We start from the raw sequence: 27,115 nt of genomic DNA, 5'->3' as shown, positions 1-27,115 counted from the left end.
TTGTTCAATTCTTTTTGCGCACTAAGCAGAAAATCACAAGAACCATTAAGCAAAGCCTGCAACCATTAGCAAAGCCTGGATCTGCATGATAAATGTAGAACGAGCAAAGAAAAAAGTAAAAGAATGCACGAAAAAGAGAAATGCAGTGTGAAAAGGCCTCCCTGATTTATTTAGCCACAGCAAAATAATGGTAAAAATAACAGCTGAGCAAATCTAGAACGCCACAGCTAATACACAAGCGCCACCATGTGTCCGTGCAATGGCATGACATTATGCGTTAGGAATTGTGCGGCGTTAAAAGATCAATTACAGCCATTTTAAATGGATGTGTGTGTGTGTGTGTGTGTGTGTGTGTGTGTGTGTGTGTGTCTATATATATATATATATATATATATATATATATATATATATATATATATATATATATATATATATATAAACGAATATAAGTTCATAAACCAGAAACTAATAATACATTAAACAGGTTGAGTAATTAATATGTTTGACTATATTTCGGTGACTAGACAGACACAAAAACTGTTGCGAAATTGTATAAGCCATTACTTATAATGAACGAAATCCAGTAATAAAATTTATTGTCGCGTTATTTTATTAGTAGGTGAAGAATCTCAGAGGACTGACAAACGTTAGCCACACCTTCATTAAAGTCGCCATTCCCTTAAAGGGCGTGGTAGACTGAGCATTTATCATTGTATAAGGCAGTTTAGACTTAATAGCCTAATAGTCCTAAACAGGTATGGCTTGAGAGCCCAACAGGTTCCCATAATCACCACATCATTAAAACCTCTTACCCTTGTTAATAATGATATTAACAACATTAATAACAGCAACATTGTTATTATTATTATTATTACTGTAGTTTGCCAAAACCAAAGTTACATCATAAACACCAAACAGAAAGCAAAAGAAAACAGGTGTTTACCTAAACATTAAATATTCACAAATTCCTACAATAATCACTAACTTTATTTAAAAAGTCCTCTCTCCTTTAAGCTTGGTTTATAAAGAATTGCATCTGAAGTTCTGTGCAAATTGTGTGTCATTCCTGTTACCAGTTACCACTTCCTATGAAAACTTTGTGGGCTCTGTATCCTAGCAGTGCTCCAATGGCCACTCAATTCTACAAGTTTGCAGTTGCTACCCTTATCATGACACAGCTATGTTCCTTATTTTGCTCCAGTTGCCATTAGTCGTGAAAACTTTAATCTTGTTTCAGTAGCAGTACATTAAAAAAAACGTCAAACCTGGCCTGCTCTGCTGCGGCATGTTCAGCGAATTCTACGTGCCAGGGAGCTCATTAAATGCATCTAGCCAACACCTTTGGTCAAAACCAGGTCACTCATGACAAAGGCCAGTAAAGGTTAGTCCAATTTTCTGAGGATGTAGGACCCCAATATTCGCGGAGTACAGGACCCCAGTGTCTGCACGGTACAGGACTCTGACACTTCGTTCTCTCAGTACAGAAGCCTCCTTAACAGAACTTGTTTATCAAAACAATAATGTATAACACAATAAGTTTAATCACTCGCAGCACTTTAAAGGTTGATACAGTATTTTATAAAAGTAAGTACATTTGTACTTTAACTCAAGTAGAGGTATAAAAAGAGGAATTCTACTTTAACGTAATATTTTACCAAAGGTATTTGTGAGTAAAACAGCTAGCCATAATCTGTATTAATCCAACCCAACAAACAATCTAAAATGGACAATAAGAAAACTGTAGACAAGTTAAATAATACATACAATGCTCATATTGAAAAACTTTAATTGAATAATTAGTTTCACCTTATAATAACACAAACCCTTTCACACCCACTCTAAGTGACATCCAACTGTGTTCATAACAGATCATACTATGAATAGCTTGTACAGCCAGTGCATTTATTTTTCTATCTGAAACAACTGCTAAACATACAAACATCAAACACTTTATAATGTTAGAGTCCATTTGCATCTGCTACATTTATGAAATATGCTGACCTGTTTGGTCAGAACATGTGAGCAGGCTTGCATGTTGTGACTTAACTAATGAGCAAAACTTTGTGAGTAGCCCAGTTCACACTACACAATTTATATTTATGGAATTTAGCACTCTTATTCAGAGTGACTTACAAAAGTGCTTTAGTTGTCTTAAATTATTGTTAGCTAGGTTAAAGTCCAAAAATATCCTTAACCAAGACTGAATAAACCATGTGTTAGTGCTGAGACATAGAATGAGAGCTACAGTAGTGCTATAAAATGCAGCATAACTGAAGAGCATTTACTAAATGAGACCACTATAAGTGCAAATACAATCTTCTTTAAAGTGCCTGATTTGGTTCAATCACAATATTTAGTTTACTTAGTTACTTGCAACAATCTTAATTTCAAAAGGAACTGGAACTTGACTGGGATTCTCCACTTCCTGTGTACGGGGAGAAACTTACAGCAGATTGATGGCTAATGTAGTTCTCTTCTGTTAAGGAAATTGACTTCTGTAAACTTAATGGCGTAGATCAAGGTGTGGGTGCATTCTGGTCTACATACAGCATTTTTTAAATATTCTTAGTGGTGTAATTACTCTTCAAAGTACTAGAAGACAAAAAGGCAAATAAGGAACATTTAAAGAGGAGTTTTCTACTAAAACAAAAAACTAATCCTTCAGTCAAATTGTCATCAGATCCACCTCTCTGACCAGACAGGGTATTTCACACAAATAAATATAAACCCCATCATCTCAGAACAATTCCAAGACCAACTCTCAAGAACAGTGTCCTTATAGTCGCCCGCCAGTGGAACAGAACTTCCTTACAGGTCACTGCAGATAAGGGAAAATTCTTTTCAGGATGAAACTACTAGACTATTAAAAAAAATGTTTTTCTCTCATGCCATTAGTCAGTGCACAAAAGTGTTTCGTTTTAGGTTTGCTGATGCCATCTGGGCTCGACTGTAATTCTGCATTCTTCTCGTCTTTTATTTTTTAAGTTTTGGTCTCATCGTTCTGTTCAGCCAGCTGCGTTACAGGCACGTCTGTGCTGACTCGGTTATAGCCGACAGTGGGTCAGCGGTTATCCCACACCACACCGACTCCTACTTGGTATAGACTGCAGGTCCTGTTATCACTTCCCAGCCACAGGATTGCTGCTGCCAGGAACGTACCGAGGACGAGATTAGCTCCGTGTCATACAGTCAGCGTCGCAGCTTTGCCGGTCGCGATTCGCAAAGTTCCCCGAACGCTTATTCTCGGCCAAGCACTTGTGATACCTGCGCCGCAGACATTTCATTATGAAGGTAACATTTATTTATTTTCCATTTAGGGACTGTTGACAACGCGTCTGACGGTATATCTACTCCCCAATGCTGCTAAGAGAGGCTAAAGGGTTGTAAACGTGCTTTCGTAGTCTAATCCGTAGCCGACCGCAGTTTGCGTAGCTAATTGTTACCGATTCGGTGTTAAGTGTTATTTCTGCGGTCTTAATACAAAAGCCTGATATGTGAGCAACTCCTGAAGCCACAGCTGAGCAAAGAAAAAGTGTTGAACACACGTGGAGGAGACGAGGGGAACGTCGGGGTTCCTGATTCCTCTCATTTTGTCACGACTGGCACCAGGTGTAGAATTATTATTATTACTTTTTTAAATAAATGCATTAATAGGAAACTTAGGCTACTGACTTCTAAGAACGCACTGTAACTAAAGGCAAATAATTCAATAAGCCGAGCATTTTAGCTATACATAAATGCACAAAGTTCAAATCTGGTAAACAGTGTGGGCGAGGCCGGGTTTGGCGCGGGATAAAGAACTGCGGCGTTTCCGGTTCTGGCTGACGGCAGTGCACGCGCCGTGGACTCCCACGCTGTCATGCAGCCGAAGCTGCAGGTGCGTGTCGTTTTAGCCTGGCGAGACCCTCTGGCGCGGTGTCGGGAGAGAGATGCAAACCCTTCACTTGAGCAAAAGCTGGGAGGGTGTCCCCACGCCCCGTATTCACCTGTTGGCGTGTATCTGCAAATTGTTAAAGGTTGCACTCTGAATTTCTACAGCGAATAAAATATAATGGAGGTTATCACTAAAGTTCACGACGTACATTTAAAATGACAAGCGTTTGGCAAACTATTAATTTTATTATGTATAATAATAATGTTGAATAATTTAACAATGTGATTAGATTTACTTTATTGTCATTGTAGTGTGTGTATATATATATACAAGACACTGAGGCGCATATATACACTGCCTGGCCAAAAAAAAAGGTCACCACCTGGATTTAACTAAGCAAATAGGTAAGAGCCTCCCATTGGATAATTACTGCATGGGTGATTATGTTTCAGATGGCAACAAGTTATTGAACCCTAACTGATGTGGTGAGCAGCTTCTCATTTGTTAAACAACCATGTGGAAAGACACAGCCTTTGGTCGTGGAAAAGGTGTTAATCTGTTTCAGAAGGGTCAAATTATTGGCATGCATCAAGCAGAGAAAATGTCTAAAGAGATTGCGGAAACTATTAAAAACGAGTTAAGAACTGTCCAACATATTATTAAAAAGTGGAAGGACTGGGGAAATAACATCTTCGAGGAAGGAATGTGGCTGGAAAAAAATGATCATGATCAGCAATCACTTAAACGTGTGGTGAAATCAAATTGTAGAAAAACAGTAGAACTCAGGGATATGTTTAGTAAAAGTGAGAGCATTTCCACACACACACAGTGTGAAGGGAACTCAAAGGATTGGGACTAAACAGCTGTGTAGCCTTAAGAAAACCACTTGTCAGTGAGGCTAACTGGCAGAAACAGTTTCAGTTTGCTGGGGAGCATAAAGATTAGACTCTGGAGCAATGGCAGAAGGTCCTGTGGTCTGATGAGTCCAGATTTACCCTGTGTGAAGGGCACATCAGGGTAAGAAGAGAGGCGGCTGAAGCGATGCACCCATCATGCCGATGGCCTACCGTACAAGCCTGTAGGGGCAGTGCTATGATCTGAGGTTGCTGTAGTTGGTCAGGTCTAGGTTCAGCAACGTTATCTGCCCAAAGAATGAGGTCAGCGGACTACCTGAATATATTGAACGACCAGGTTATTCCATCAATGGATTTTTTCTTCCCTGATGGCACGGGCATATTCCAAGATGACAATGCCAGGATTCATCGGGCTCAAATTGTGAAAGAGTGGTTCAGGGAGCATGAGACATCATTTTCACACATGGATTGGCCACCACAGAATCCAGACCTGAACCCCATTGAGAATCTTTGGGATGTGCTGGAGAAGACTTTGTGCAGTGGTCCAAATCTCCCATCATCAATACAAGATCTTGGGGGGGAAAAATGAATGCAACTCTGGACAGAAATAAATGTAACATTGCAGAAGTTTGTGGAAACAATGCCACAGCGAATGTGTGCCGTAATCAAAGCTAAAGGCTGTCCAATGAAATATTAGTGAGATATTTTGGCCAGGCTGTGTGTGTGTGTGTGTGTGTGTGTGTGTGTGTGTGTGTGAGGATTTATTTATATATATATATATATATATATCAGGCTCTCTTCATTCATACTCGGGTACTCTAACAGAGGTCTGGGAGCTTGATGGCCTTGCATAGAATATAGCTGTTCTCAGGACTGCACTCTTCAGGATGGAGATCGTAGATGTTGTTCTTGGGATCTGCTGGAGCCATTGCGGGGATCACAGTCCCTAGTGCACCAGTTATCACAGGAACCGCTGTTGCCTTCATTTTCCACATTTTTACCAGCTCTTCTCTCAGCCCTTGGTATTCTTCAAGCTTCTCATGTTCCTTGGTCCTCGCGTTCCACATATGTTCTTCCTGCTAGCATCTTGCATCCTGCTTTTATGTGCTGGATTGTCTCAGAGGCAACATTGCACAGCCTGCATCTGGGGTCCTGCCTGGTGTGGTAGAGCCCAGCCATTATTGTTCTTTTATTCAGAGTTTTTTCCTGTGCCACCATAAGTGCCTTTGTGCTTGTTTCATTCATGCCTTTTCCAGCCATTGGTAGGATTTCTGCATATCAGCTACTTCCATTATTTTCTGGTGGTACATACTGTGCAGGGGTTTATTTTTCCTTGATGGTTCCTGAGCCTCTTCATTCCCATCTTCATGACTCCCATTTGCCTGTGGGATTCCAAGGTACTTGTAGCTGCCTTCAACAGCTGCTGTCACCTTCTGGTAGTACAATTCCCTCAGTTTTGACTACCTTTCCTCTCCTGGTAACCATCCGACCACACTTGTCCAGTCCGAATGATATTCTGTTACTATATATCCTGGTGTTTAGTGAGTCAATGTCTCATTCACTTCTGGCATGCAGTTTGATGATGTTACTGAGGGGCTTCAGGCCTATGCAGAACAGCAGCAGAGAAAGGTCATCTCATTTGTAAATCCCATACTTGATTGTGACCCATGCTGTTGGTCTGAATTTGGCCTCTAGGGAATCATAGACATTCTTGTAGTCAATCCAAGTGGTGCACAGGTTGGTCTGTCTGGTTTTAGTCTTGAGGGACTGTTTTATACACCAGTAGATTTATCCATCAGGTCCTTGGCTCCACCGGTGTTAATGTATTGAGCCATGTGCCTACTCATTTTAGCTGCAGTGACACCTTACAGGAGCTTCCATGTTTTGCAGAGGCAGGTTATAGGCCAGTAGGTGGATGGAATGGACACTTTCTGGGGGTCCTTCAGGATCGGGACTGTCCGGCCTTCGGTTAACCATTCAGGGTGGGTTCCATTCATTAGCAGCTGGTTCATTTGTCCTGCCAGGTGCTCAAGGAATGCAGTTAGCTTCTTGAACCAGCAGGCGTGGATTATGCCAGGGCCTGGAGCTGTCCAGCTCTTCATCCTTGAGACCCTTTCAAGGACGTCTGTTAGCGTGTTGGGTACTGGATTCTGTTCAGGGAGGTTGCTGTGATCTGCTCTCAGGTTCATCAACCAGTGAGCATTGTTGTTTGTGTGATGCCTCCTTCTCCCAAATATTTTTTTTTTTCTAGCATTGTTCAGTTTCCAGCTTTGGTGGGTCTGTTCTAATGCTGGTACCCTGCCATCGAGAGTACGCTTTCGATGGCTTGTGGGAGAACATCCTGTATATTCTTTTGGGTTCTACTTCTGTTGTGCGCCTTTGGCTGCAAGAGCTCTTAATCTTGGCAGTTTTCTTGGCAGTCTCCAAGGCCTGAGGTATGGACAATTCTGCTATATTCATCTTGTAACCAAGCATCTCAAGTATATCAGCTGATTGTGATCTCAGTAGTGATCATTCATAGTGCCGCATTCACATCTTCCAGCAAGTCTTCAGGTATTTCACTTGACCTTGGTAGTATGCTAAGCCATGATGCACCAGTAGCTCTGGTACTGAGCTTGATGAATGGATATGATGATGATGATGATGATGATGATGATGATGATATCCCGCTTCTGATCTGTCATCCGGGCTCCCGCTCCAGACTGTAGCGTTCACTGCTGTAACCCATAAATTCATACTGGCCTCTTGTAATGAAGGCTGAAGGTAGACGCCCTACCCAGGACTCAAACCTGGGTCTGACAGGAAGTAAATGTGAGCTCTGATTACCGAATCAAAGAGGCAGCTGTCTGACATAGCAGCCAGAGCACCCATTTAACCTTCCTAAGTGACGGTCTCTGTCACACCTCCCCAGCAACCAAGGCCATAACCAGCCACGCTGACACCTTTTACATGTATGTTTAGTGCGACAGGTTTCATCTGGATCTACCACTCTAGACATGACTGACATATGAAATATGCAAGATTTGTGAGCTCACCAAAATATCAGGTTGTTTCACATTTTTTCATTTTGTTGTAATTATGATGAATTATGATGGTCTCCAAAAGTGTAAACAACCAAGCAAAGTGCAAATATTCAAAGCTGGTAGTACTCAAAAGTACTAAAGTGTGTTAAAGGGGCAATGTTTAATTTGTACACTTGGTACCGCTAGGTCTTTTACCCATATTATACCGGTCTTAAACCCAAGTATGTCTGACTGTGTATTACATGGTTTGCTTTTTCCGTAAGGAGCTGATGTCACACTGGAAGCTTTCTGTCAAAGTTCTGAAGGGGAAGTTCCACCATTCACATGACATCTGTATGTCTATCACACACACACACACACACACACAAACGCATACACAAAATAGGCATGTGTTTACTTAAAATCATATGGAATACAACAAATGTTTCTTTATACTGACTTGTTAAAGGTTCATCAAGACCTTCATGTTGCCTCATCCTAAGGCATAAGAAAGGTGCAGTGAGGAGGATTGTTACATTTAATTAAAGGTGCACTTAGAAAGACTGTTGCATTTTAAGGTGCACTGAGGACCTATACATTTGAAGTTGCAGTGAGAAGGACTGTTGCATTTAATTAAAGGTGCAGTTAGAAAGACTACTACATTTAAAGGTGCAGTGAGAAGGACTGTTACATTTAATTAAAGGTGCACTTAGAAAGACTGTTGCATTTTAAGGTGCACTGAGGATCTATACATTTGAAGTTGCAGTGGGAAGGACTGTTGCATTTAATTAAAGGTGCAGTTAGAAAGACTACTACATTTAAAGGTGCAGTGAGAAGGACTGTTACCTTTAATTAATTTTTCACAACAGATCAAAGATTCAAAGACACATTTAAATATAAAAACACAGTAAAATACACTTCATAAGAAGAGAATATGGTTGCATAACTCAAACAGGACAGCAAAATTTTACTGCAGATAGGGTGCACATAGAACTACTGTAATGACATTAGTGCAGTAAATAAAACATGGCAGTATATAATATTCTTAGTAATGACAGGTAACACCAAAGCTTGTGATTCAGTAATTCACCTGTATCAGAATGGTAAAACTATGATTCAGTGACTCACCTGTAGTGATTTAATGGCAAAACTTGGTTTAATATTACATTTGTTCCTCAAAGTTCCTCTGTTTCTCCTTCTCCCCATTTCTCATCCTCTCTTGTTCTTTTACACAGTGTCAGAGTCTGACCTCTACGTCACCTTGCACCTGCCTACGGCCTCTGCGTGTACCCTGCGCACCACCTGTATTCCCAACAGCAGCACACCTGAGTGGAATGAGACCTTCCACTTCCGTGTGCACAGTCAGGTCAAGGTGAGCAAGCACCATGGCAACTTGGTCTGACCCCCTCTCTGTTTAAATATACTCATTTCTAAATGTTGTGAATATAGTAACATGTCCAGCAACTTTTATCAAACATACATTGACAACAATTTTTTTTTTAAAGCGTATCTGTCAGTCAAACTGTAGACTATTGCCCTGTCCTCTAGAACATTCTGGAAATTAATGTATATGACAAAGACCTGATACAAGATGACCTCTGCACCACTATCCTGTTTGACATTGCCAGTCTCAAACCAGGACAGAAGGAGACCAAAGTCTTCTTCACCAACGAGAAAGTGAGTAGCTCCAAAGTTTTTTGGGTCTAGGAAAGCGAGAACCACAAAGGACCACAGATTTTTCTAGCAGGCAAAATGTTTATGTTGGACAGAGGAAGACAGTGGACTTATCACTCAGTGGAAAATGGTGAAATTACATCCTGCCCTTCATAAGAAGGTCTCCCACAGAGGTTCATGCAGTTTGGTTAGTGTTCAGTGTTTAGGTAAAATCGCTTAAAATTCACTTTGCATTATTAAATCTGTAGAATCATTGCATCACATATTAAAATCATTTTTCATATTATTTTGAGGAAAGTACAAAACCAAACTCCCAAATAAACAAATAAAGCTAACATTGACTTTGCAGTAGTGGGCCTGTGCATTAATGGGCCTGGGTGCCTGTGAGGGGCCTGGCTTTGCACTTAGGGGCTCACAGGTGTAGAGTGTTCAGCAGTACACATTGCATTCAGTAATAATTGCATTGTGTTCAGTAATGGTTACTGTTCTATAATATTTATGTTCAGTAATTCTTTCAAATATGTGTATTACATATAAAGGGCATATATACCATCCGGTCTAGATCTTCTTCTAGTGTTCAGTAATACTATGTTCAGTAATCAGTAATATTTACTGCTCTCAGTAACACATACTGTGTTCAGTAATAATTATATAGTGTTCTGTATTCCTTAGTGTGTTTATACACTTAATATGCAGTAATGCTGTGTTCAGTAGCACTTACTTTGTTCAGTAATACAAACAGATACACACACACACACACACACACACACACGTATATGATTTTAATGGGCTGTGCTGGTTCTTTACAGACAAAGGATGAGCTATGGGTGGAATTTGAGATCACAGAGAGGTAAGTGACAGGTTCTTGTATCAAAAATATGTTGCACATTATTCAATCTAGTGAAGTTTAAAACTAAGTTTCTTAAACATTCTAATGTTAATTCACTGAATTTTCAAAATGTCAATTTGTGCTCAGCTGAGCTGGTCAATGTCAAACTGCAGTTTTGGAGGTCATGTTTTTACGGAATTAAGTGTCACTGTTTGTTTAGGTTTATTGGCTCTTTTTGAAATTGAGATGTGGCGTAACTGAATTTTGAGAAAAGCACATGCCAGAAACTCCACCCTTCCTCCACAGTTCCTCCTCCCTGTTTACACTCCCAAAATTCCCCTCATTTTTCTTCTGTCTAGAATCTCTCAGAATCAGGAGTGATTATGACTTTATTTCACCAAGTGTGTTAGACATACAAGTAATTTGGTGTGTAACAACCAGACAGACCAGACAAGTGTACAGACATATTTACACGTATTCAAGAGAACTAAGACATTAGACTAAGGTGGAAATATAAAAAAATAAGTACACAATAAGCAAAGCGGTGAATATGTGAAAGTGTGTTTATGAGCAGAATCTGAGGAACCATTGTCTGTTATTGACAGTATAAATAATAACTCTCCCCATCCTCCTCTATGTCTCCATTGTGTGGTAGTAGAGCTTTGCTTCTCCTATGTATACAGGCTCCCAGAACTCCAAACCAAAGTTCACCGAGGTTCTCCCCACTCCTAGTCACAAAGTCGCCTCTGTTACACCCTGAGCTGAGGACGTGGTGTGTGCTTGCGAAACGCTGCCCCTGTTAGCATTAGCTCTGGAAGATGTTCACTCAAAGGGACATTTTGCATCCCATTGTTCTAGGCTCTACATAATGTGGTCCATGATACATCACAGATATGTGCTAACTCGTACTGTGTTCAAGGCTGCCAGGGTGGTGCCTGTCCTAAAGAAGGCCTCTGTTGATAGCTCTGACACTTGCAACTACAGACCAGTGTCACTCCTCTTGAACATTCTTGAACATTCTATAATCATTTGTCTATAATCATTTCTAGCTCCAAGATCCCATTCAGTCTGGCTTCAAACTCCCAATCTTCACCATGAACTCAGATTCTTTTCCTTCCCTGAATAGCCTTGGTGTAACTTCGGATGACCAGTTATCATTCTCGCTTCAATCCTGACCCATTCATGCAGGTTGCGACAATTTCTCTCTTGGGAGGCCAGTCCCTTCCTACACAACAGCCCCGACTCATACTTCGAGTACTTCGAACTTCCGTTACGGCCGGGTTTGAAACACCATCCTTGAAGTCTCATGGAAGATAAACATCAGGACATTTCTCTGTTCTTCCACTGGCTGTCTGAACAAGAGTCCCTTTGGTGTCTTCAAACGCAGACTGAAGACTCCTCTATTTTTAAATGACCTCTAATCCTTCCCTTATTGTAATATCTTAGTCTTCTAACTTCCTGAATTGCACTACTATGTTTCTTCTTCCCAGGTATTGACGCTTATTGTTATTTGATATTGCACTTTTGTTAATTTTGCAGTTCTTTCTTGGTAACAGCTTTGAATCCTGTATCTAACAGTATCTTACTTCAGTGCTATCTTGTAAGCTAAACTATTGTACTGGCTAGGATATGTTCTATGAATAGATAACTGAGTACATTTTTGAGTTCCAGTGCTAAAAGCTAAATGCTGTAAATGTACTCAGCAGATTTATTTATTTTTTTGTCTTTGTTTGTGTTACAGTTCTGAACCACCTGGACAGTACCACTCCAATGGTGTTTTAGTGGTAAAGGCTTGTTTATCATTGACCATAATATTAACTTAAACTTTAACTAAAGAATTAACATTTCCCTTTAAACAGTGGAAATTCCCGTTAATGAGGTTTGAAGGGAATTTCAGATGGTTTATTTTCATACTCTCACGAGCGAAGAACATGCAGAACCAAATGAGGGAAAAGCGAAGGCGAGTCCCCAACGGAAGCGTTTGATGGAATGAACAAAGATGGAAACTGAACAAAAGTGCACGAACGGGAAGAAATGAAGCCAGTGTAAAACACAACGACCGACAAACGGTCACGAAAACAGAAAGGGCTTAAATAAAGCACAACATAAAGGCACAACACACCGATGATGTGAACAACGTGGCAAGCCGCACACCACCTGAGCTGGGCGTGGCAACAGTCCACCACAGACAAGCACGAGTAACGAAATGTAAACAAACAGCCACGTGGACGTCAGCTCTGGTCAGGGAGGACACACATGCCATCAGAATTAGAATGAGTTTTCTTGTGTCTGGTGTGTGACACTTGCGAGGAATTTGTCTTTGGTAAAGGCAAAGGTTTTAATGGAAATATTGAATGTGTGCATATAAAAATGTGCATTCAAAAGTAGTTTATACAGATGGCCCTGCACATTCGTTGGGGTTAGGGTCACAGGACTCCCACAAAAGTATCTCTAGGTTTAAATCTAGACCTAGCATCTATCGCTCTAGTACCACAAATATCTCTAGGTCCCCCACACCTTAATACTAATGACAATATCTAGTCACGGAGTGAGACAGTTTTTTTTTTAGTGCACTGAAATATTTTATGGAACTTTTTATAATACATTTGTATAAAAAATAAAATAGATTAATAATACATCTATTCTATGAATTTATGACTCATCCTTTTTAGCCTTCTTGACATGTTCTATGTGAATTTAACTGCTGACTGTTTTCCGTTTCCTGTAGACAGCCCCGTTATCTACTCTGGAGGTGAAATTAGACGCACTACTGCCCTCTGCAGGTGAGAAGAGAAAACTCCACCTGTGCGTTCAGCAGCTCTGGCCCGTCAAATGACGGTTTGAAAACATTGATGCACAAACGAAGAAGAGCGCTAATCTACTGCATGTGTGTCTGGGTGTGTGTTTCAGATGAGCTGGTGTTAAAATTAAAAGGGGCGTATAAAGAAGAGCAGGTGATTTCTAAAAGTTCCAGCATCTTGCAGACTCTTCGCTATTACATCAACAGAGACCTGGCAACCGAGATCGGACTTCTGTCATCCTGCTCACATGTTTGTATCACAAAAACTTTCCATAAGAGATGATACGTTTATTCTTCTCCACGTAGTCATGACTTTGAGCAAGCTTCTGGAGTTGTTGTTGGACTCATAGATTTTATGATATGGTTTTACATTAAAACGGATGCATTTCTGTACGCTAGAGCCAGTGTAGCACTTAGATGGTACAGGTGTTGCTGTAACATACTTTGGGGTTCTGGATTCGTGCAGCAGTTGCACAGAAGGAGCTACAAACCAGCCCGTTGTCTTTGCTGTGTAAATGTTGCTTGTCTGTTCTTTGTTTTGTTTCTGTTGATAAGGATAAGGAGGAACACGAGGAAGCTCCCAGTCAGAGGTTGGCCCCCGTAACCCCGTTTTCGTCCAGTCATGAGCTCACCGTCTCTCTTCCTGTGGACAAAGTAAGAGGACAGGTGTTTTTGTTGCTTGAACGCTCATATTTATGTGTGATTAAAAATGGGATAAACGTCAGCTTCACACAATCGCACAAATGGCGCGAATGTCACACTTCACAGCCCCCTGCAAGCATGTCTGCTAACATTAAGAGCACAGCGTCCTGTTTCCCGGCCGAAGTGCTAATTCTGTGTCGCTTTCCAACCTCGGGAGCGCGCAGAGTACCCTGAGTGAAAACCTTTATGCAAGAGCGCCGTTGGAGTTTAAAGTAACACAGACATGCACCTTAGATTTGATGTAGAATTGCGTGATTAAACTGTTTAATGTTCTACCCAACAGAATACAGTAGACATGCACCTTAGATTTGCTGTAGAATTGCGTGATTAAACTGTTTAATGTTCTACCCAACAGAACACAGTAGACATGCACCTTAGATTTGATGTAGAATTGCGTGATTAAACTGTTTAATGTTCTACCCAACAGAACACAGTAGACATGCACCTTAGATTTGATGTAGAATTGCGTGATTAAACTGTTTAATGTTCTACCCAACAGAATACAGTAGACATGCACCTTAGATTTGATGTAGAATTGCGTGATTAAACTGTTTAATGTTCTACCCAACAGAACACAGTAGACATGCACCTTAGATTTGATGTAGAATTGCGTGATTAAACTGTTTAATGTTCTACCCAACAGAACACAGTAGACATGCACCTTAGATTTGATGTAGAATTGCGTGATTAAACTGTTTAATGTTCTACCCAACAGAACACAGTAGACATGCACCTTAGATTTGCTGTAGAATTGCGTGATTAAACTGTTTAATGTTCTACCCAACAGAACACAGTAGACATGCACCTTAGATTTGCTGTAGAATTGCGTGATTAAACTGTTTAATGTTCTACCCAACAGAATACAGTAGACATGCACCTTAGATTTGCTGTAGAATTGCGTGATTAAACTGTTTAATGTTCTACCCAACAGAATACAGTAGACATGCACCTTAGATTTGATGTAGAATTGCGTGATTAAACTGTTTAATGTTCTACCCAACAGAACACAGTAGATTTGCATTTGAAGACGGTGGACAGGTATCACACTTAATTTGTTTGTCTGGCAACAGTTTAAACTTGATTGGCTGGCTCCTTCATTCATTTATGCAGATTATCATTATATTAAGTACAATATTTGATCCCTTTGATAGTTTCACAGTGATTTTGGCGTGTGCGTGTGCGTAGCTCCGAAGAGGAGCTGCAGGTGCGTCTGGATTTTGATATTCCGGCAGCAGAAAAGGCCTTTCTGGTCAAGAGGAAAGAAGTGTCATCTCGGGCATTGCAGCGGGTCCTGAAACTCAACGCTCCACCTCATCCCAGCAGGGTAGTACACGAACCACCCTCACACAACCAACTACAGCAACAACACATCAGTAACACCAGAGTTAGCATGGGTCACTACAGGTAGTGAATCTAACACACTTTCAGTGGAGAGGTGACGTGGAAAGTTGTAGCATCACTTTTTAAAACAATAAATAAGTATTTAAGTAGGTATGTAATAAGTATTTAAACTATTTTGTCAACTGACTAGCAAAGAGCATTGATAAATGCTATGCTTGATTTTCTTAATGTGCACAATATGTATTTTAAACCATGTAGTTGTTAGAGCTGCTTCTTGGTTGTTGTTCCAAAACTGATAAATGACTCCAGATTGGTAATGAATTCCTGGTCAGCATGGAGGTTTGCTAACTGTACCTGGACGTGCTACAGTTCATCAGCTGTCTGGAGTGTTAGATTTACAACTCCAGTAGCTGCACGCATCAGATTTAAAACCTTGATGCTCGCCTACAAAGCCAAAACTCGAACAGCCCCTCCAATCATGATGTCAGTGGTCACTGATCCATACCTGGAGTACTTCGAACCTCAAGTACGGCTCAGCTTGAAAAAACCATGCTTCAAGCCTCATGGAAGACAAGAGACTGTTCTCTGTTGTCATGGCTCCTAGATGTTAGAACGAACCTCTGCTTTCTGTACGGACAGCAGAGTCCCTTGCAGTCTTCAGACGCAGACTGAAGACCCAACTATTTGGGGAATATTTAAATGACCACTGACCCTGCTCCCATGTTGACTAGCTGAAACTCTAGTAATTATTGTTTATTGCACTGATTGTTGTCTGAGATGGAACTTATGCATTTTGCACTTATAGGCACCCGCATTAATCCCAGTATTTCAGCAACATTCTAGTTCATTGGTATCTTGGACTCTAATCTACTGTACTGGTTAAGATGTAGTCTATGAGTAAATGACAAAGCACTTTTGTAAGTCACCTGGTGTGTCATATCTACAATGCCTGTAGGGATGGAGTCTGGTGTGTGTTAGAATTTCCTACAAGGAGAATTCTTTCTGTACAAATCTGTCCTTTGAACACATTGTATTCTGACATGAAAAGCTTTTCAAACAAACCTGTTAAAACCAGTTTTCTAGTTTTGCTGTTGTCTGTTTAGGGAAAGATTACAGTGGAACATAAAAAAGGAACCTCTTGTGCAGATAGAATACTTATCATAGCTGCATAAGAGTTATTTTTTTGTGTTCCACTGTAATCTTCCATTACATGGTCTTCTATTGCTGTTGTTCTTATACAGTATATCAATACTGCTTAGTCTCCAAGCATGCTGTTTGTTTTCTCTTTAGAATACACTCCTCTCTAAATAGTTCCGCTTTTTATTGATTTTTCTTTTTACATAACCCCTCATGAATCCCTCAACATCTCTGGCTTTGTGTTACCTATTCTGAGACGCGTGCCCCAAGGCCCCGAGGGAGAATAACCAGATGAACGGAGGCTACGAATTTTTCCTGACATTGTGTTAGGTCTACAATGCCTTTACAGCTCACGTATTTTCACCTGAAGCTTCAGCTTCTGTAATGCATGCCTGTGTCTGTGTGTATGTGCATACTTTTGAATGCGTGCGTGCGCGCGCTCACTCTGTGCTGTGTGTCAGGTGCCAACAGTAGCAGTGGTGTGCTCAGGGGGAAGCACACGGGCCATGACGTGCATGTATGGCTCTCTCAGAGGACTGCAGAGACTCGACCTGCTGGACACCGTTAGCTACATCACCGCTGTGTCTGGCTCCACCTGGTGGGTGCACAGGGAATTACAGGCAAAGATATTTTGCCCTGTTTGTGGTTCTGTATTAATACACTCAGTGAAACAGCACTGTTTAAATACACACGTGCTTCTTCGTGTAACTCTTTTTTTCTTATGTTACATACCTTCTTCGCTGACGACTCAAAACCTTCCGCAGGACCACGGCTTCTCTCTACAGGGACCCCTGCTGGTCCAGAACAGAGATGGACAAGGCTATGGCGTCTGTACAGAATGAGCTGTTGAAGAGTGCTGCCAGACTCTTCTTTCCTCAACAGCTGCGTTATTACCACTCAGAGCTGGAGCAGAGAGAAAGCGAGGGCCACGACGTCTCTCTCATAGACCTGTGGGGGCTCGCCATCGAACAGCTCATCTACGGCAAGGTCTGCTGATGTACAACGTACACACACTTTAAGACCCACGAAACAATAACAAGAGAAGGGGAATAATAACGTTAAAAATAAGGGACAGAGACAGAGAGAAAGTGAAGAGTTTCGAAGCATTGAGACACATTACCCAACTGCTTTATTGACTGTAAATGCTACAATCTTGTTTTACAGTATAAAGGGTTTAATTTTTTCTAGGAGCAAATGACGCTTATTTATATAATGTATATTTAAAGGTGACGTCGTACTCCCTTTTACGCAAGTTAACATGGTTCCGTGGCGTCAAATGTCTGTGGCATGCCAATGACCTTTTTAAAATTGCTTTATTTATACATATAGTAAATTCCAAATATACAATGTGATGCAATGTTTGCTTTCTCTTTTCTTAAAATAAAGAAAAGTAGGGGGTGAAAATACATAAACAATAAATATTTTTTTTAAAAGGCAGGCGAGTTAAATTTAACATACCTTTCATATATCATTGCTTTTCTAAAACTCATAACCTCAAAAGTCTCAATATACCAATTATACCAATATTATACTTTGTATTTTTGCAAATAATGTAAATGCAAACAATCACATAGATACATAAATAAATCAGGTGGAAAATATTACTTTTAAGGTATTCTAGTTTTATTTTTGGTAAGAGAGATCTAAAAAGGCCCCCAAATTGTCTTGTATACTTCAGTCTTCCTCCTAACATTACGTAGGATTTTCTCAGGAGTGCTGTAAGATACAAGCTAATTTAGCCAGTGCATAATTTAAGGTGTGTATTCAGATTTCCAATTCACTAATATACATTCCCTGACAGCTGTACCAACTAGCAATATAAAGTTTTTAAACTGGGAAACACTTAACAAGCTCATGTCACCTAACTACCAAATGCTGGTGACTGGATTCATTTTGTATTGATTACTTCAGATGTATATATTCTGTGTGGTGTTGGGTATATTCGATGTAGAAGGGTAAACTGGACTTGCCTGGGTTTTGTATAAATCAGCACTGTCTTGCATTCTTTCCAATTTACATCCTTCTCCCAGAGAGCTGTGGTATCATAAATGGAGGAATTTTCCATAACTGTGTCTTAAATTGAAGAGATCACAAATATAGGGGAGGACATTATCTGGAGTATAGACTCAGATTGGCCCTTTTGGGGGCATCTGGAAACTAGAAACTAATTTTTTTTTCTTTTTCACACAGTGCGGTAGTTGTAAATATTGAAAAACATTTAGGTTAGGTATGTGAAGGGTTTCTGGAATCTGCTTAAAAAGTAAATGATTTGTTTACATAAACATCACCTATGGTCTTTATCCCTTTCTCCACCCAAGAGGTTGAAATACTATTTCTAATACCAACAGGCACAACAGGAATCTATGAAAGAGCAGTTGTCTTAAAAAGGGTAGCTTTCTGGCCAAGTAGATAAATTTGTTCCCAGGCATAGAATGTGTTAAGTATATGAGGGTTTTTAGTTATTTTAACTAATGTGGCTATTGATCAGAGGAAAGGTATAACCTTTCCAGTGCTTCATCTCATATTGCTTGGAATTCTGTGGCTAAATAATAGGAGCACCTTTTGGATTTGGTGCTTGTAGCTTAGCAAGTTTAATTGTAGGTTTACTAATTTTAGCAATCTTATTTCTTGGGTTTAGTCATTTTAGCAAGCTCAATTCTTGGTTTTAGTAATCTAATCAATCTTAATTCTTGGCTTTTTCACACCCCATAAGAAAAAACAAAATGCATTGGAAAAGATAAATGCATTTGGGGAGAACACTCATCTTTACTACATTCATTTGTGCTATTAATGATAATGGCAAACCTTTCCAGTTCTGAAAATCTATTTTAACCTTATCCAATAAATGTTGATAGTTATGCTGGAACAAGGATTTGCTTTAGAGGCCTATGTCAATGTAACTAAGTAACTAATCCCAGTGTTACCTAAACTGGACTCCCATCAAGAAAACCTGAAGATGTGTTTTTTGGTTTTGTAAACCCCCCCCCCCCCCCCCCCAGAAATACACAGGTACACTGACGGACCAGCAGAGGGCAGTCTCTGAGGGCCAGAATCCTCTCCCAATTTACACAGCGGTCAACATAAAGAACACTGATGACATCATGGTGGCTGGTAAAGACTGAAAATAACACCTGGAATTTGTATATCAACATTCACAGACTTTGTGGAGTCTGATGTGGTGTATTAGGATTCCTGTGAGCCTATCTAGGGCAGATACTGGAGTATTTATGTAGAGTATATGCTGGAGTACTTGCGTAATATCTTATTGTGCTGTTAAATGGTTTGTTTTTGTAATTGGAGTATGTATGCTTCTTTTTCCAATTAAACACTTTATATGTTCAGTCTGGCCAGTATTTATTAAACAGCCACTCTTTTAGCTAGAAGAACTGTTACATAATCTCACTGTTTACTTCACAATGTGTACAACTGTGATAAATAAAAATGCATCACTCAAAACAGAATCGGTGTTTGGAGAAATTTCACATTAAGGTGTTTATATATTTCTTTTGTGTTTTACTTCCTTTCCTCAACTTGTTACAGAGTGGTGTGAGTTTACCCCATTTGAAGTGGGATTCCCCAAATATGGAATTTTTGTCCCTGCTGAGAACTTTGGAAGCGAGTACTTCCTGGGTCACCTGATCAAGAAACTACCAGAGACACGCATCTCCTTCCTCTTGGGTCTGTGTGTGTGTGTGTGTGTGTAGGTGTGCTTGAGTGTGTGGGCATGCAGGTGTGTATGTGCAAGTGAGAGGCATGGCACTAGCAATACATTTTTAAAGCCCTCATTACACACATTATAACTCATTAGCCACATTACAATCCCAATATTAAACAATGTGTGTATACAGGCATCTGGAGCAGTGTTTTTTCTGCCAACCTGACTGAGCTTTGGAGTTCCGTCACTGGAATACTGCCGTCCTGGAAGCCCTGGCTAGGGCAGCAAGTTGTCAACACTGGTAGGCACAACCGGGCAACCCAGAGTATACTTGGGAACACCTAGGTACACCTAAGCACACCTGGGCAAGCCTAGGTACACCTGGGCACACGGGTACACCTAAGCACACCTGGGCAAGCCTGGGTACACCTGGGCACACGAGTCCACCTAGGTACACCTAAGCACACCTGGGCAAGCCTAGGCACACCTGGGCACACGAGTCCACCTAGGTACACCTAAGCAAACCTGGGCAAGCCTGGGTACACCTGGGCAAGCCTAGGCACACCTGGCACACGAGTCCACCTAGGTACACCTAAGCAAACCTGGGCAAGCCTGGGTACACCTGGGCAAGCCTAGGTACACCTGGCACACGAGTCCACCTAGGTACACCTAAGCAAACCTGGGCAACCCTGGGTGCACCTAGGCACATCCAGCCAACCCTGTAGGTCTCTTTGGCCTTACATCCTTTATGGCCTTTTCGGGCTGGACGAAAGTTGTTCATCCCCTCCCCCAATTCCTCCGCTGTGCAGCAGAGCCGGACCATGCTTCAACTCTAGACACGCGACGGGTCAGCCCAGATGTGACGGTACTGAGCAGCTTCTTGACCGGGCGTCCCGTCATCAGCAAGGTGTTTAACTTCCTGAGAGGATTCTTCCTACACAACAACTACAGCCAGCACGCTACCTTCACTACCTGGAATGGTCAGAAGTCCAGATTTATTTGCTGAACTTTATATATTCTCCATTTGCTGTTGTTGTTTTTGGTGTTGTGGTTATTTGTGTAATCTGTTTTAACTTGGCAGCTCATCTATATGCTGTCATCTCTCTCTCGGTTCTGTTTGTATAAAATTGTTGTGGAACTCTGAAATGTTTCTAATATGAGAGTACAGAGAGGTCAGCCAGGAACATGGAAGTTATGAAACTTTCTGTTAGCATCTTGGCACCATGTAAGGATAGCTTGTTTTATTTTGTGAATGTTTTAGATGAGATTTAGAGATTTATCAGACTTAAATCAGTATCAAAGGTCACACCAAGGCCTAAACCATCAACTGTAGCTTTAGTTTTCACAATACAACCCTTTAAGGTCTCGAAGTCCAGGGATAAAATCTTATTCTTGGCCGATTTAGAGGCCACCATCAAAACTTCTATTATCAGAATTTAGAAGAAAATGTTTATGGACATCCAGGCTTATGTCCTTAACACAGTCTTCGTGTGTGTGTGTGTGTGTGTGTGTGTGTGTGTGTGTGTGTGTGTGTGTTACATATCCAAAGGTCTGTATGTAAAGGGAGATTTGGGGGGCTGAAACATAACCTTGTGGAACACCACACCGCACTTTATCCATACCTTTAACATCCCCATTTACACACACAAATCGGTAGTGGTCTATAAAGTGAGATGTAGAGAATGCAAGAACTAGCCTGTTTAGGTCTCTGTCTTTAAGCTTATCCATTAAATTATCATTGTTGATGGTGTCAAATGCTACACTCAAATCCAATCCAAAACAGACAGTCTAAACCAGTTAAACCAGACTGAAATATTCAATCTACAGTCTAAACCAATTGAACCAGACTGAAATATTCAATCTACAATCTAAACCAGTTAAACCAGACTGAAATAATCAATCTACAGTCTAAACCAATTGAACCAGAATGAAATAATCAATCTACAGTCTAAACCAATTGAACCAGACTGAAATATTCAAGGCTTGTTATTTCTATTTTTGAAAAGACTAGAGCTGCTGGTTGACCATTTACTCCAAAACCGTTAAACTGTTGGGAACAGAATTATTTTTCAGGATATCAGATGACATAAGGAACAATCTTTTTTGGAAGGGTTTCTTTGTTTTTTGCTGAAGTGAAATGTGTGTTTATGAGAAGTTCCCCACAGAGGAAATGTCTTCTATTATGATTGGCTTCCCAGAAGTGCTAGTGATGAACACATGTATCTTAACAGTGTTAGCATAATGAGATCTCGCATCCCACTATGATACATTGCATAGTCTGGAGTCGTCCATCACGCTGCAACGGTTTACAGTAGCGGTGTGGGGAACCTCTGCGCTATACTGTTTAACACTCTGACAAGTATGGCATCAGCACTTCAGAATTGCTCATTACACAAATTATTACTCATTAGCCTTATTACAATCACATTAAACTGTGTGTGTGTGTGTGTGTGTGTGTGTGTGTGTGTGTGAGGGGGGGGGGGTGGGTAGTGTGTGACACATTTTGTCTGATCATCTTTGCCATGGATGGGTGGGTGCGTGTGAGAGATGTAGTGAGGGTGATTAGTGTGTGAGGCACACCGAGCAACTGTTTTTGTTTCAGTGCTTCTACAATGATTGCAGATAAACATCCGGACTCATTTCCGAACAAGCTCACTCCTGTGGACTCCACATTATGCTTAGTGGATTCCGGGTTTGCCATTAACTCCAGCTTCCCGCCTATCCTCCGTGCGCACAGGCGTGCTGACATCATTCTGTCGTTCAACTACTCTTGGCAGCATGACCATTTTAAGGTAAACAGGATCTGCAGAGACATTTAAGGAACATCCAGTCGTATTTTACACATTTTGCTCCGCAAGTTGCACACAGACACAGGTCAGCACTCTGGGAACATTTTCACACGCTTTGACTAAATGTTACTGAAGATAATGCTTGCTGTGGCACACATGTAGATACCAGGAAGCATCCATCTGAGAAACCTGTGTGCTCTCAATCACTGGTCACACATCACTGCATAATTAGTGACTCACTGTAACATTTTCTTAATATTTCATTTATCCAAGTTGCAATTAAGTTTTGTCTTTTTGGTCTACTTAGCTTTAATGAGATACCTAATCTAATTAGAAAGAGAATCAGAGACCTTGCAAGAATTAGGTCCATCAACTTTTTTAATTAGGCCCATCACCTTTTTAATTAGGCCCATCACCTTTTCTAATGAGGTCCATCAACTTTTTTAATTAGGCACATCACCTTTTTAATTAGGCCCATCAAATTTGATTTTTGTGCATTTGTTTGTGCCAGTTGTATATACACCCAAGAGTAACCTTACCTGGAACACCTGTGTGCACCTGCCCATTCATGTAATAATCAAATCCGCCAATCATGTGGCAGCAATGCAATACATAGAATCATGCAGATTCAGTTTAAGAGCTTCAGTTAATGTTCACCTCAAACTGAGAGGCTTTTTAATGAACCCTTTTGTGTGTGGCAGGTCCTCAGACAGACTCAGCAGTACTGCAGTGACCACAGTGTTCCATTCCCAAGGATAAACTTTGACGGGGTAGCATCTGAACCTCAGAGAGAGGTTTATGTGTTTGAGGACCAGGAGAATCTCCACGCACCAATAGTGATCCACTTTCCACTGGTCAACGTCTCCTTCAGACAGTACAAAGCCCCAGGTAAACACTTCTTTCTCTTTTAGTTGAGAACTGTTGTTTAAGTATTTAAACAGGGAGATTTGGGCATATTCACCAGACATGTCCTCTTCACAGTAAATGTGTACTATTTTTAAAAACCGTGGCGTATCTGATTGGGGCAATGCTAGCCTTGATTCCATCCATCTGAGGTTTTGAAGAGTTGTCTGGAGCCACTACAGTTTTACTGTGTAAATGTGTAGACAGAAATCTGGCTGGCTGTGGTAACATTACCTGAAAAGGTTTAATAGCGATAAAATGCTTCTGTAAGGGTTGGCGCCAGGCCAAGGCCCCTTCCGGCCACCAGAGGGAGGCCTCAAGTCAACCACGCTACTAATCAGGCTTAACACCCAACAGCTGGGCTCGAGCTTATATAAGACCAGTGACCCAGTCATTCAGTGCTGGGTCTTTGCTAAAGTTCTGAGCCAAGTGCCTAGCCGGTAATTTAAGGTACTGAGGTCTGTGAGCTCTCGTTCCACACCTCATGTCTGTGCTGCGAGGGTGTCTGTGTTTTCACACGTCCCCTCTTGAGTCTGTCTCTCTCCGGAGGCTTCCCTGAGCCATTCAAGCTCCTCCCCATTTTCTGGTTTTGTTTGGGAAGTTTTAGTCTGGTGCATCGGAGTTGCCACTTCTTCCCCTGGCGTCCTTTGTTCTCCCTTTTTTCCCACGCTCGGCGTGGTGTTTAGTTTTTCCTTTTGTTTTACCTGACTCAATCTCTAACTGTTCGGCACACGGGCCCACCATTGTTAGAGCGTGGTTGCTCGCCCAGTAGGCTGTTGGTATCATCACTCAGCTGACCTGGGTTTGAGACTAGCTTCTGCCTATTTAGTACTGAAGGGTAATGGAAAATGTCTGACTCCAAGAGGCAAAGCTGGGTACATTGTGGCAGAGCAGATATTAGAAAACCACATGAGTTGCATTTGGTAACTCACTGAAATCAATGTGATTATTGAAGGTAAACTGTGAAATCAACGTGAGTATTGATGGTCTGAACATATGCCTGAGAAATGTCTTTGCCTGAAGATCCAGAAAGGAGTGTCATTACAAGATGGCTAAATTGGTCACACAAGTAATTGGCTTGTCAAACTCGTACAACAGAATGGTGTCTGCTCAGAACCTAGTGCTGATGGTGGACCCATGTGTACGGTGTCTGCTCAGAACCTAGTGCTGATGGTGGACCCATGTGTACGGTGTCTGCTCAGAACCTAGTGGACCCATGTGTACGGTGTCTGCTCAGAACCTAGTGGACCCATGTGTACGGTGTCTGCTCAGAACCTAGTGGACCCATGTGTACGGTGTCTGCTCAGAACCTAGTGCTGATGTCTGCTCAGAACCTAGTGCTGTTCAGAACCTAGTGCAGACGGTGGACCCATGTGTACGGTGTCTGCTCAGAACCTAGTGCAGACAGACGGTGGACCCATGTGTACGGTGTCTGCTCAGAACCTAGTGCAGACGGTGGACCCATGTGTACGGTGTCTGCTCAGAACCTAGTGCAGACGGTGAACCTAGTGCCTTGGTACATTACAGGACTGAGGAGACGGGGAGAGAAGGAGTTGAAGGAAGGAGACGTGGACGTGAGCACAAGAGCTTCTCCGTACGTCACCAAGCACCTCACCTACACTCCCGAAGACTTCCGCAGACTAGCAAACCTCACCACCTACAACATCCTCAACAACAAAACCGCCATCATACAGGCACTTCAGCGAGCACTGCACAGAGGAGAGGAATGAAAATTACTAATGCTTCAGATATCTGACTAACTGCAAGTGGCGGGAGGCAAGCTACATTTCAAGAAAAAGCCACACCACTTATTGTTTTTTAAATCAAATTACAGTTCAGTTGCAACTGTGAGCAAGAGGAGGATCTGTCCTCAGCCTGCTGCTGCTGTGACCACTGTCCTGTCCTTTCTCTGCTGTGGGGAATTAAATTACATATATTTGCACTGTTTGTCTTCATTTTAAATGTACTGAATATCAAAAGTCAAATTAAATGTATTTATACAGCTTTTTTTTAAAATAACAGATGTGGTCACAAAGCAGCTTTGTAAATGTCCATATCCAAGCCCTCCGTGAGCAAGCCGCAGGTGACGGCGGCGAGGAATAACTCCCTATAGGATGAGGAAGAAGCCTTGAGAGGAACCGAGACTCAGAGTGGGGCAACTCTTCTGGCTGACAACGGTCACCGCAATAGTAACAGTTTTGAGAGATAAATAATAAAATGAGAAATTAAGCAATTAATATCTAGTCCAGTTTTCTAGAAGTCCTAGTCTGGTCCCGATGGTGTGCGTGTCCAAAACCCATGCCGCACGGGAACGTCCAATCGAGGAGCAAGAGAAGTAGTTGGCTGGGGTGGAGGTGTGGTGGGCTACAACAGGGGACATCGGGGGTGGTGGGAGTAGCCACAGATGGGACTGGATGAGGGTCAGTAACATCGTGACATCTGGGGTAGGTGTACCTCGGCAGAAAGGGAGAATAGATGCACGATCTGATTACACAAAGCTGATTCTCTGCTTAGCTTCTTGGAAGTGCATGCGTTTCAGCCTGTATACGGTTGCAACAGATTAAGCAACTATGCTTTATATAGTTCTGTTCACTTCAGAGTAATGAGTATTGACACATGCTGTAGGGAGCAGTGGAGGAAAAAGTAAGGATGTAATGCAACGAAAGTAAAAAGTCTCCAAAATGAGTAGACTTTTAAAAAGCAGTCCTATCAGATGCAAAAGTAAGACGGGAATCATCCGCTCCCCATCCTTAATCTATCAGCAGGCGGTCTTACAACTGACCCTAAACCAATAAATATACATTTACCTGTTTTAGGTGGGGAATGGAAATTAAGACACTGATTGGTTTGTCCTAAAGAAAAATGGAGACAAAGTGCGCAACTGCATTAAATAGAGGAAACGAAACTGCAAAGTCTCTCAAAGGTGCTTTATCTCTCGTGTTGCTGGTTATATATATATATTTACTCTGCGCAATGTGCTCCTACTTTCCAGCGCTCAAAATGAATGTGACGCAGGAAAACGGCTCCAGGCAACTCAAGCTATTGCACATATTATGTTCTTTATCAGGTCTTACCATAGTATCATAGGATGGCAATAACACAACTGTTAGTGTTACATTAGGAGCTTAGCAGATTTTAGTCAGGCAGTAAAACCACTTATTTTTGTGAATGCCTCTGTGATTTTTGCATGTAATCTTTAGAAGCAGGCATTTTACGGGAATAGTAATATTGGAATATTTGAGAAAAATCAATTGGCTAATGATGTATGCATGTGTAATGATGCTTGGAAGAGGCTGTCTGGTCCGTTTCTCTATCATTTTTAGAAACTTTCTCTAAAAGGTAAATAAAAGTGAGGCCATATAGCATGGTGAAACGCACCCATTTGTGTTTTGCATTTCCGGCATTTACTGGTTATTGTTAAACCCCTTGTATAAAGTCTGTCATGTGTAATAAAATCTATGCACAGTTGTATTGTGAATTAATTCACGTCCCTGTTAGGCCAGGCCACAGTGGAAATGATGTCATGTCAGGCTTCCATCCCTATTTCCGCTGTCC

General features: G+C 41.3%; 1 protein-coding gene across 1 annotated transcript; it reads left to right on the top strand.

Moving 5' to 3' along the window:
- Positions 1–2,950: 2,950 nt before the first annotated feature.
- pla2g4f.1 (phospholipase A2, group IVF, tandem duplicate 1) lies at positions 2,951–27,028 on the top strand. The gene is made up of 20 exons (XM_027024588.3): positions 2,951–3,291; positions 8,015–8,084; positions 8,966–9,102; positions 9,279–9,407; positions 10,214–10,254; positions 11,975–12,017; positions 12,962–13,016; positions 13,144–13,283; positions 13,589–13,687; positions 14,739–14,773; positions 14,921–15,059; positions 16,675–16,811; positions 16,978–17,200; positions 19,213–19,324; positions 19,754–19,891; positions 20,062–20,169; positions 20,678–20,848; positions 22,491–22,660; positions 23,359–23,545; positions 25,088–27,028. The coding sequence occupies exons 1-20, from the start codon at positions 3,286–3,288 to the stop codon at positions 25,288–25,290; spliced, it is 2,343 nt and encodes a 780-aa protein (XP_026880389.2). The 5' UTR covers positions 2,951–3,285; the 3' UTR covers positions 25,291–27,028.
- Positions 27,029–27,115: the final 87 nt, after the last annotated feature.

Source organism: Electrophorus electricus, chromosome 10 (assembly GCF_041902795.1).
Source record: "Electrophorus electricus isolate QZ-2024a chromosome 10, ASM4190279v1, whole genome shotgun sequence".
NCBI classification, from domain to species: Eukaryota; Metazoa; Chordata; class Actinopteri; order Gymnotiformes; family Gymnotidae; genus Electrophorus; species Electrophorus electricus.
Note: the sequence above shows the minus strand (reverse complement) of the source record. Positions and strands in the feature narration are given on the sequence as shown.

What these genes read in the sequence shown, in the direction of transcription:
- pla2g4f.1 (XM_027024588.3), top strand. An exon ending in ACTCCAATGGTGTTTTAGTG is followed by an intron (nt 12,018 to 12,961) that starts GTAAAGGCTTGT and finishes CGTTTCCTGTAG; the next exon opens with ACAGCCCCGTTATCTACTCT. An exon ending in ACGCATCTCCTTCCTCTTGG is followed by an intron (nt 19,892 to 20,061) that starts GTCTGTGTGTGT and finishes GTGTGTATACAG; the next exon opens with GCATCTGGAGCAGTGTTTTT.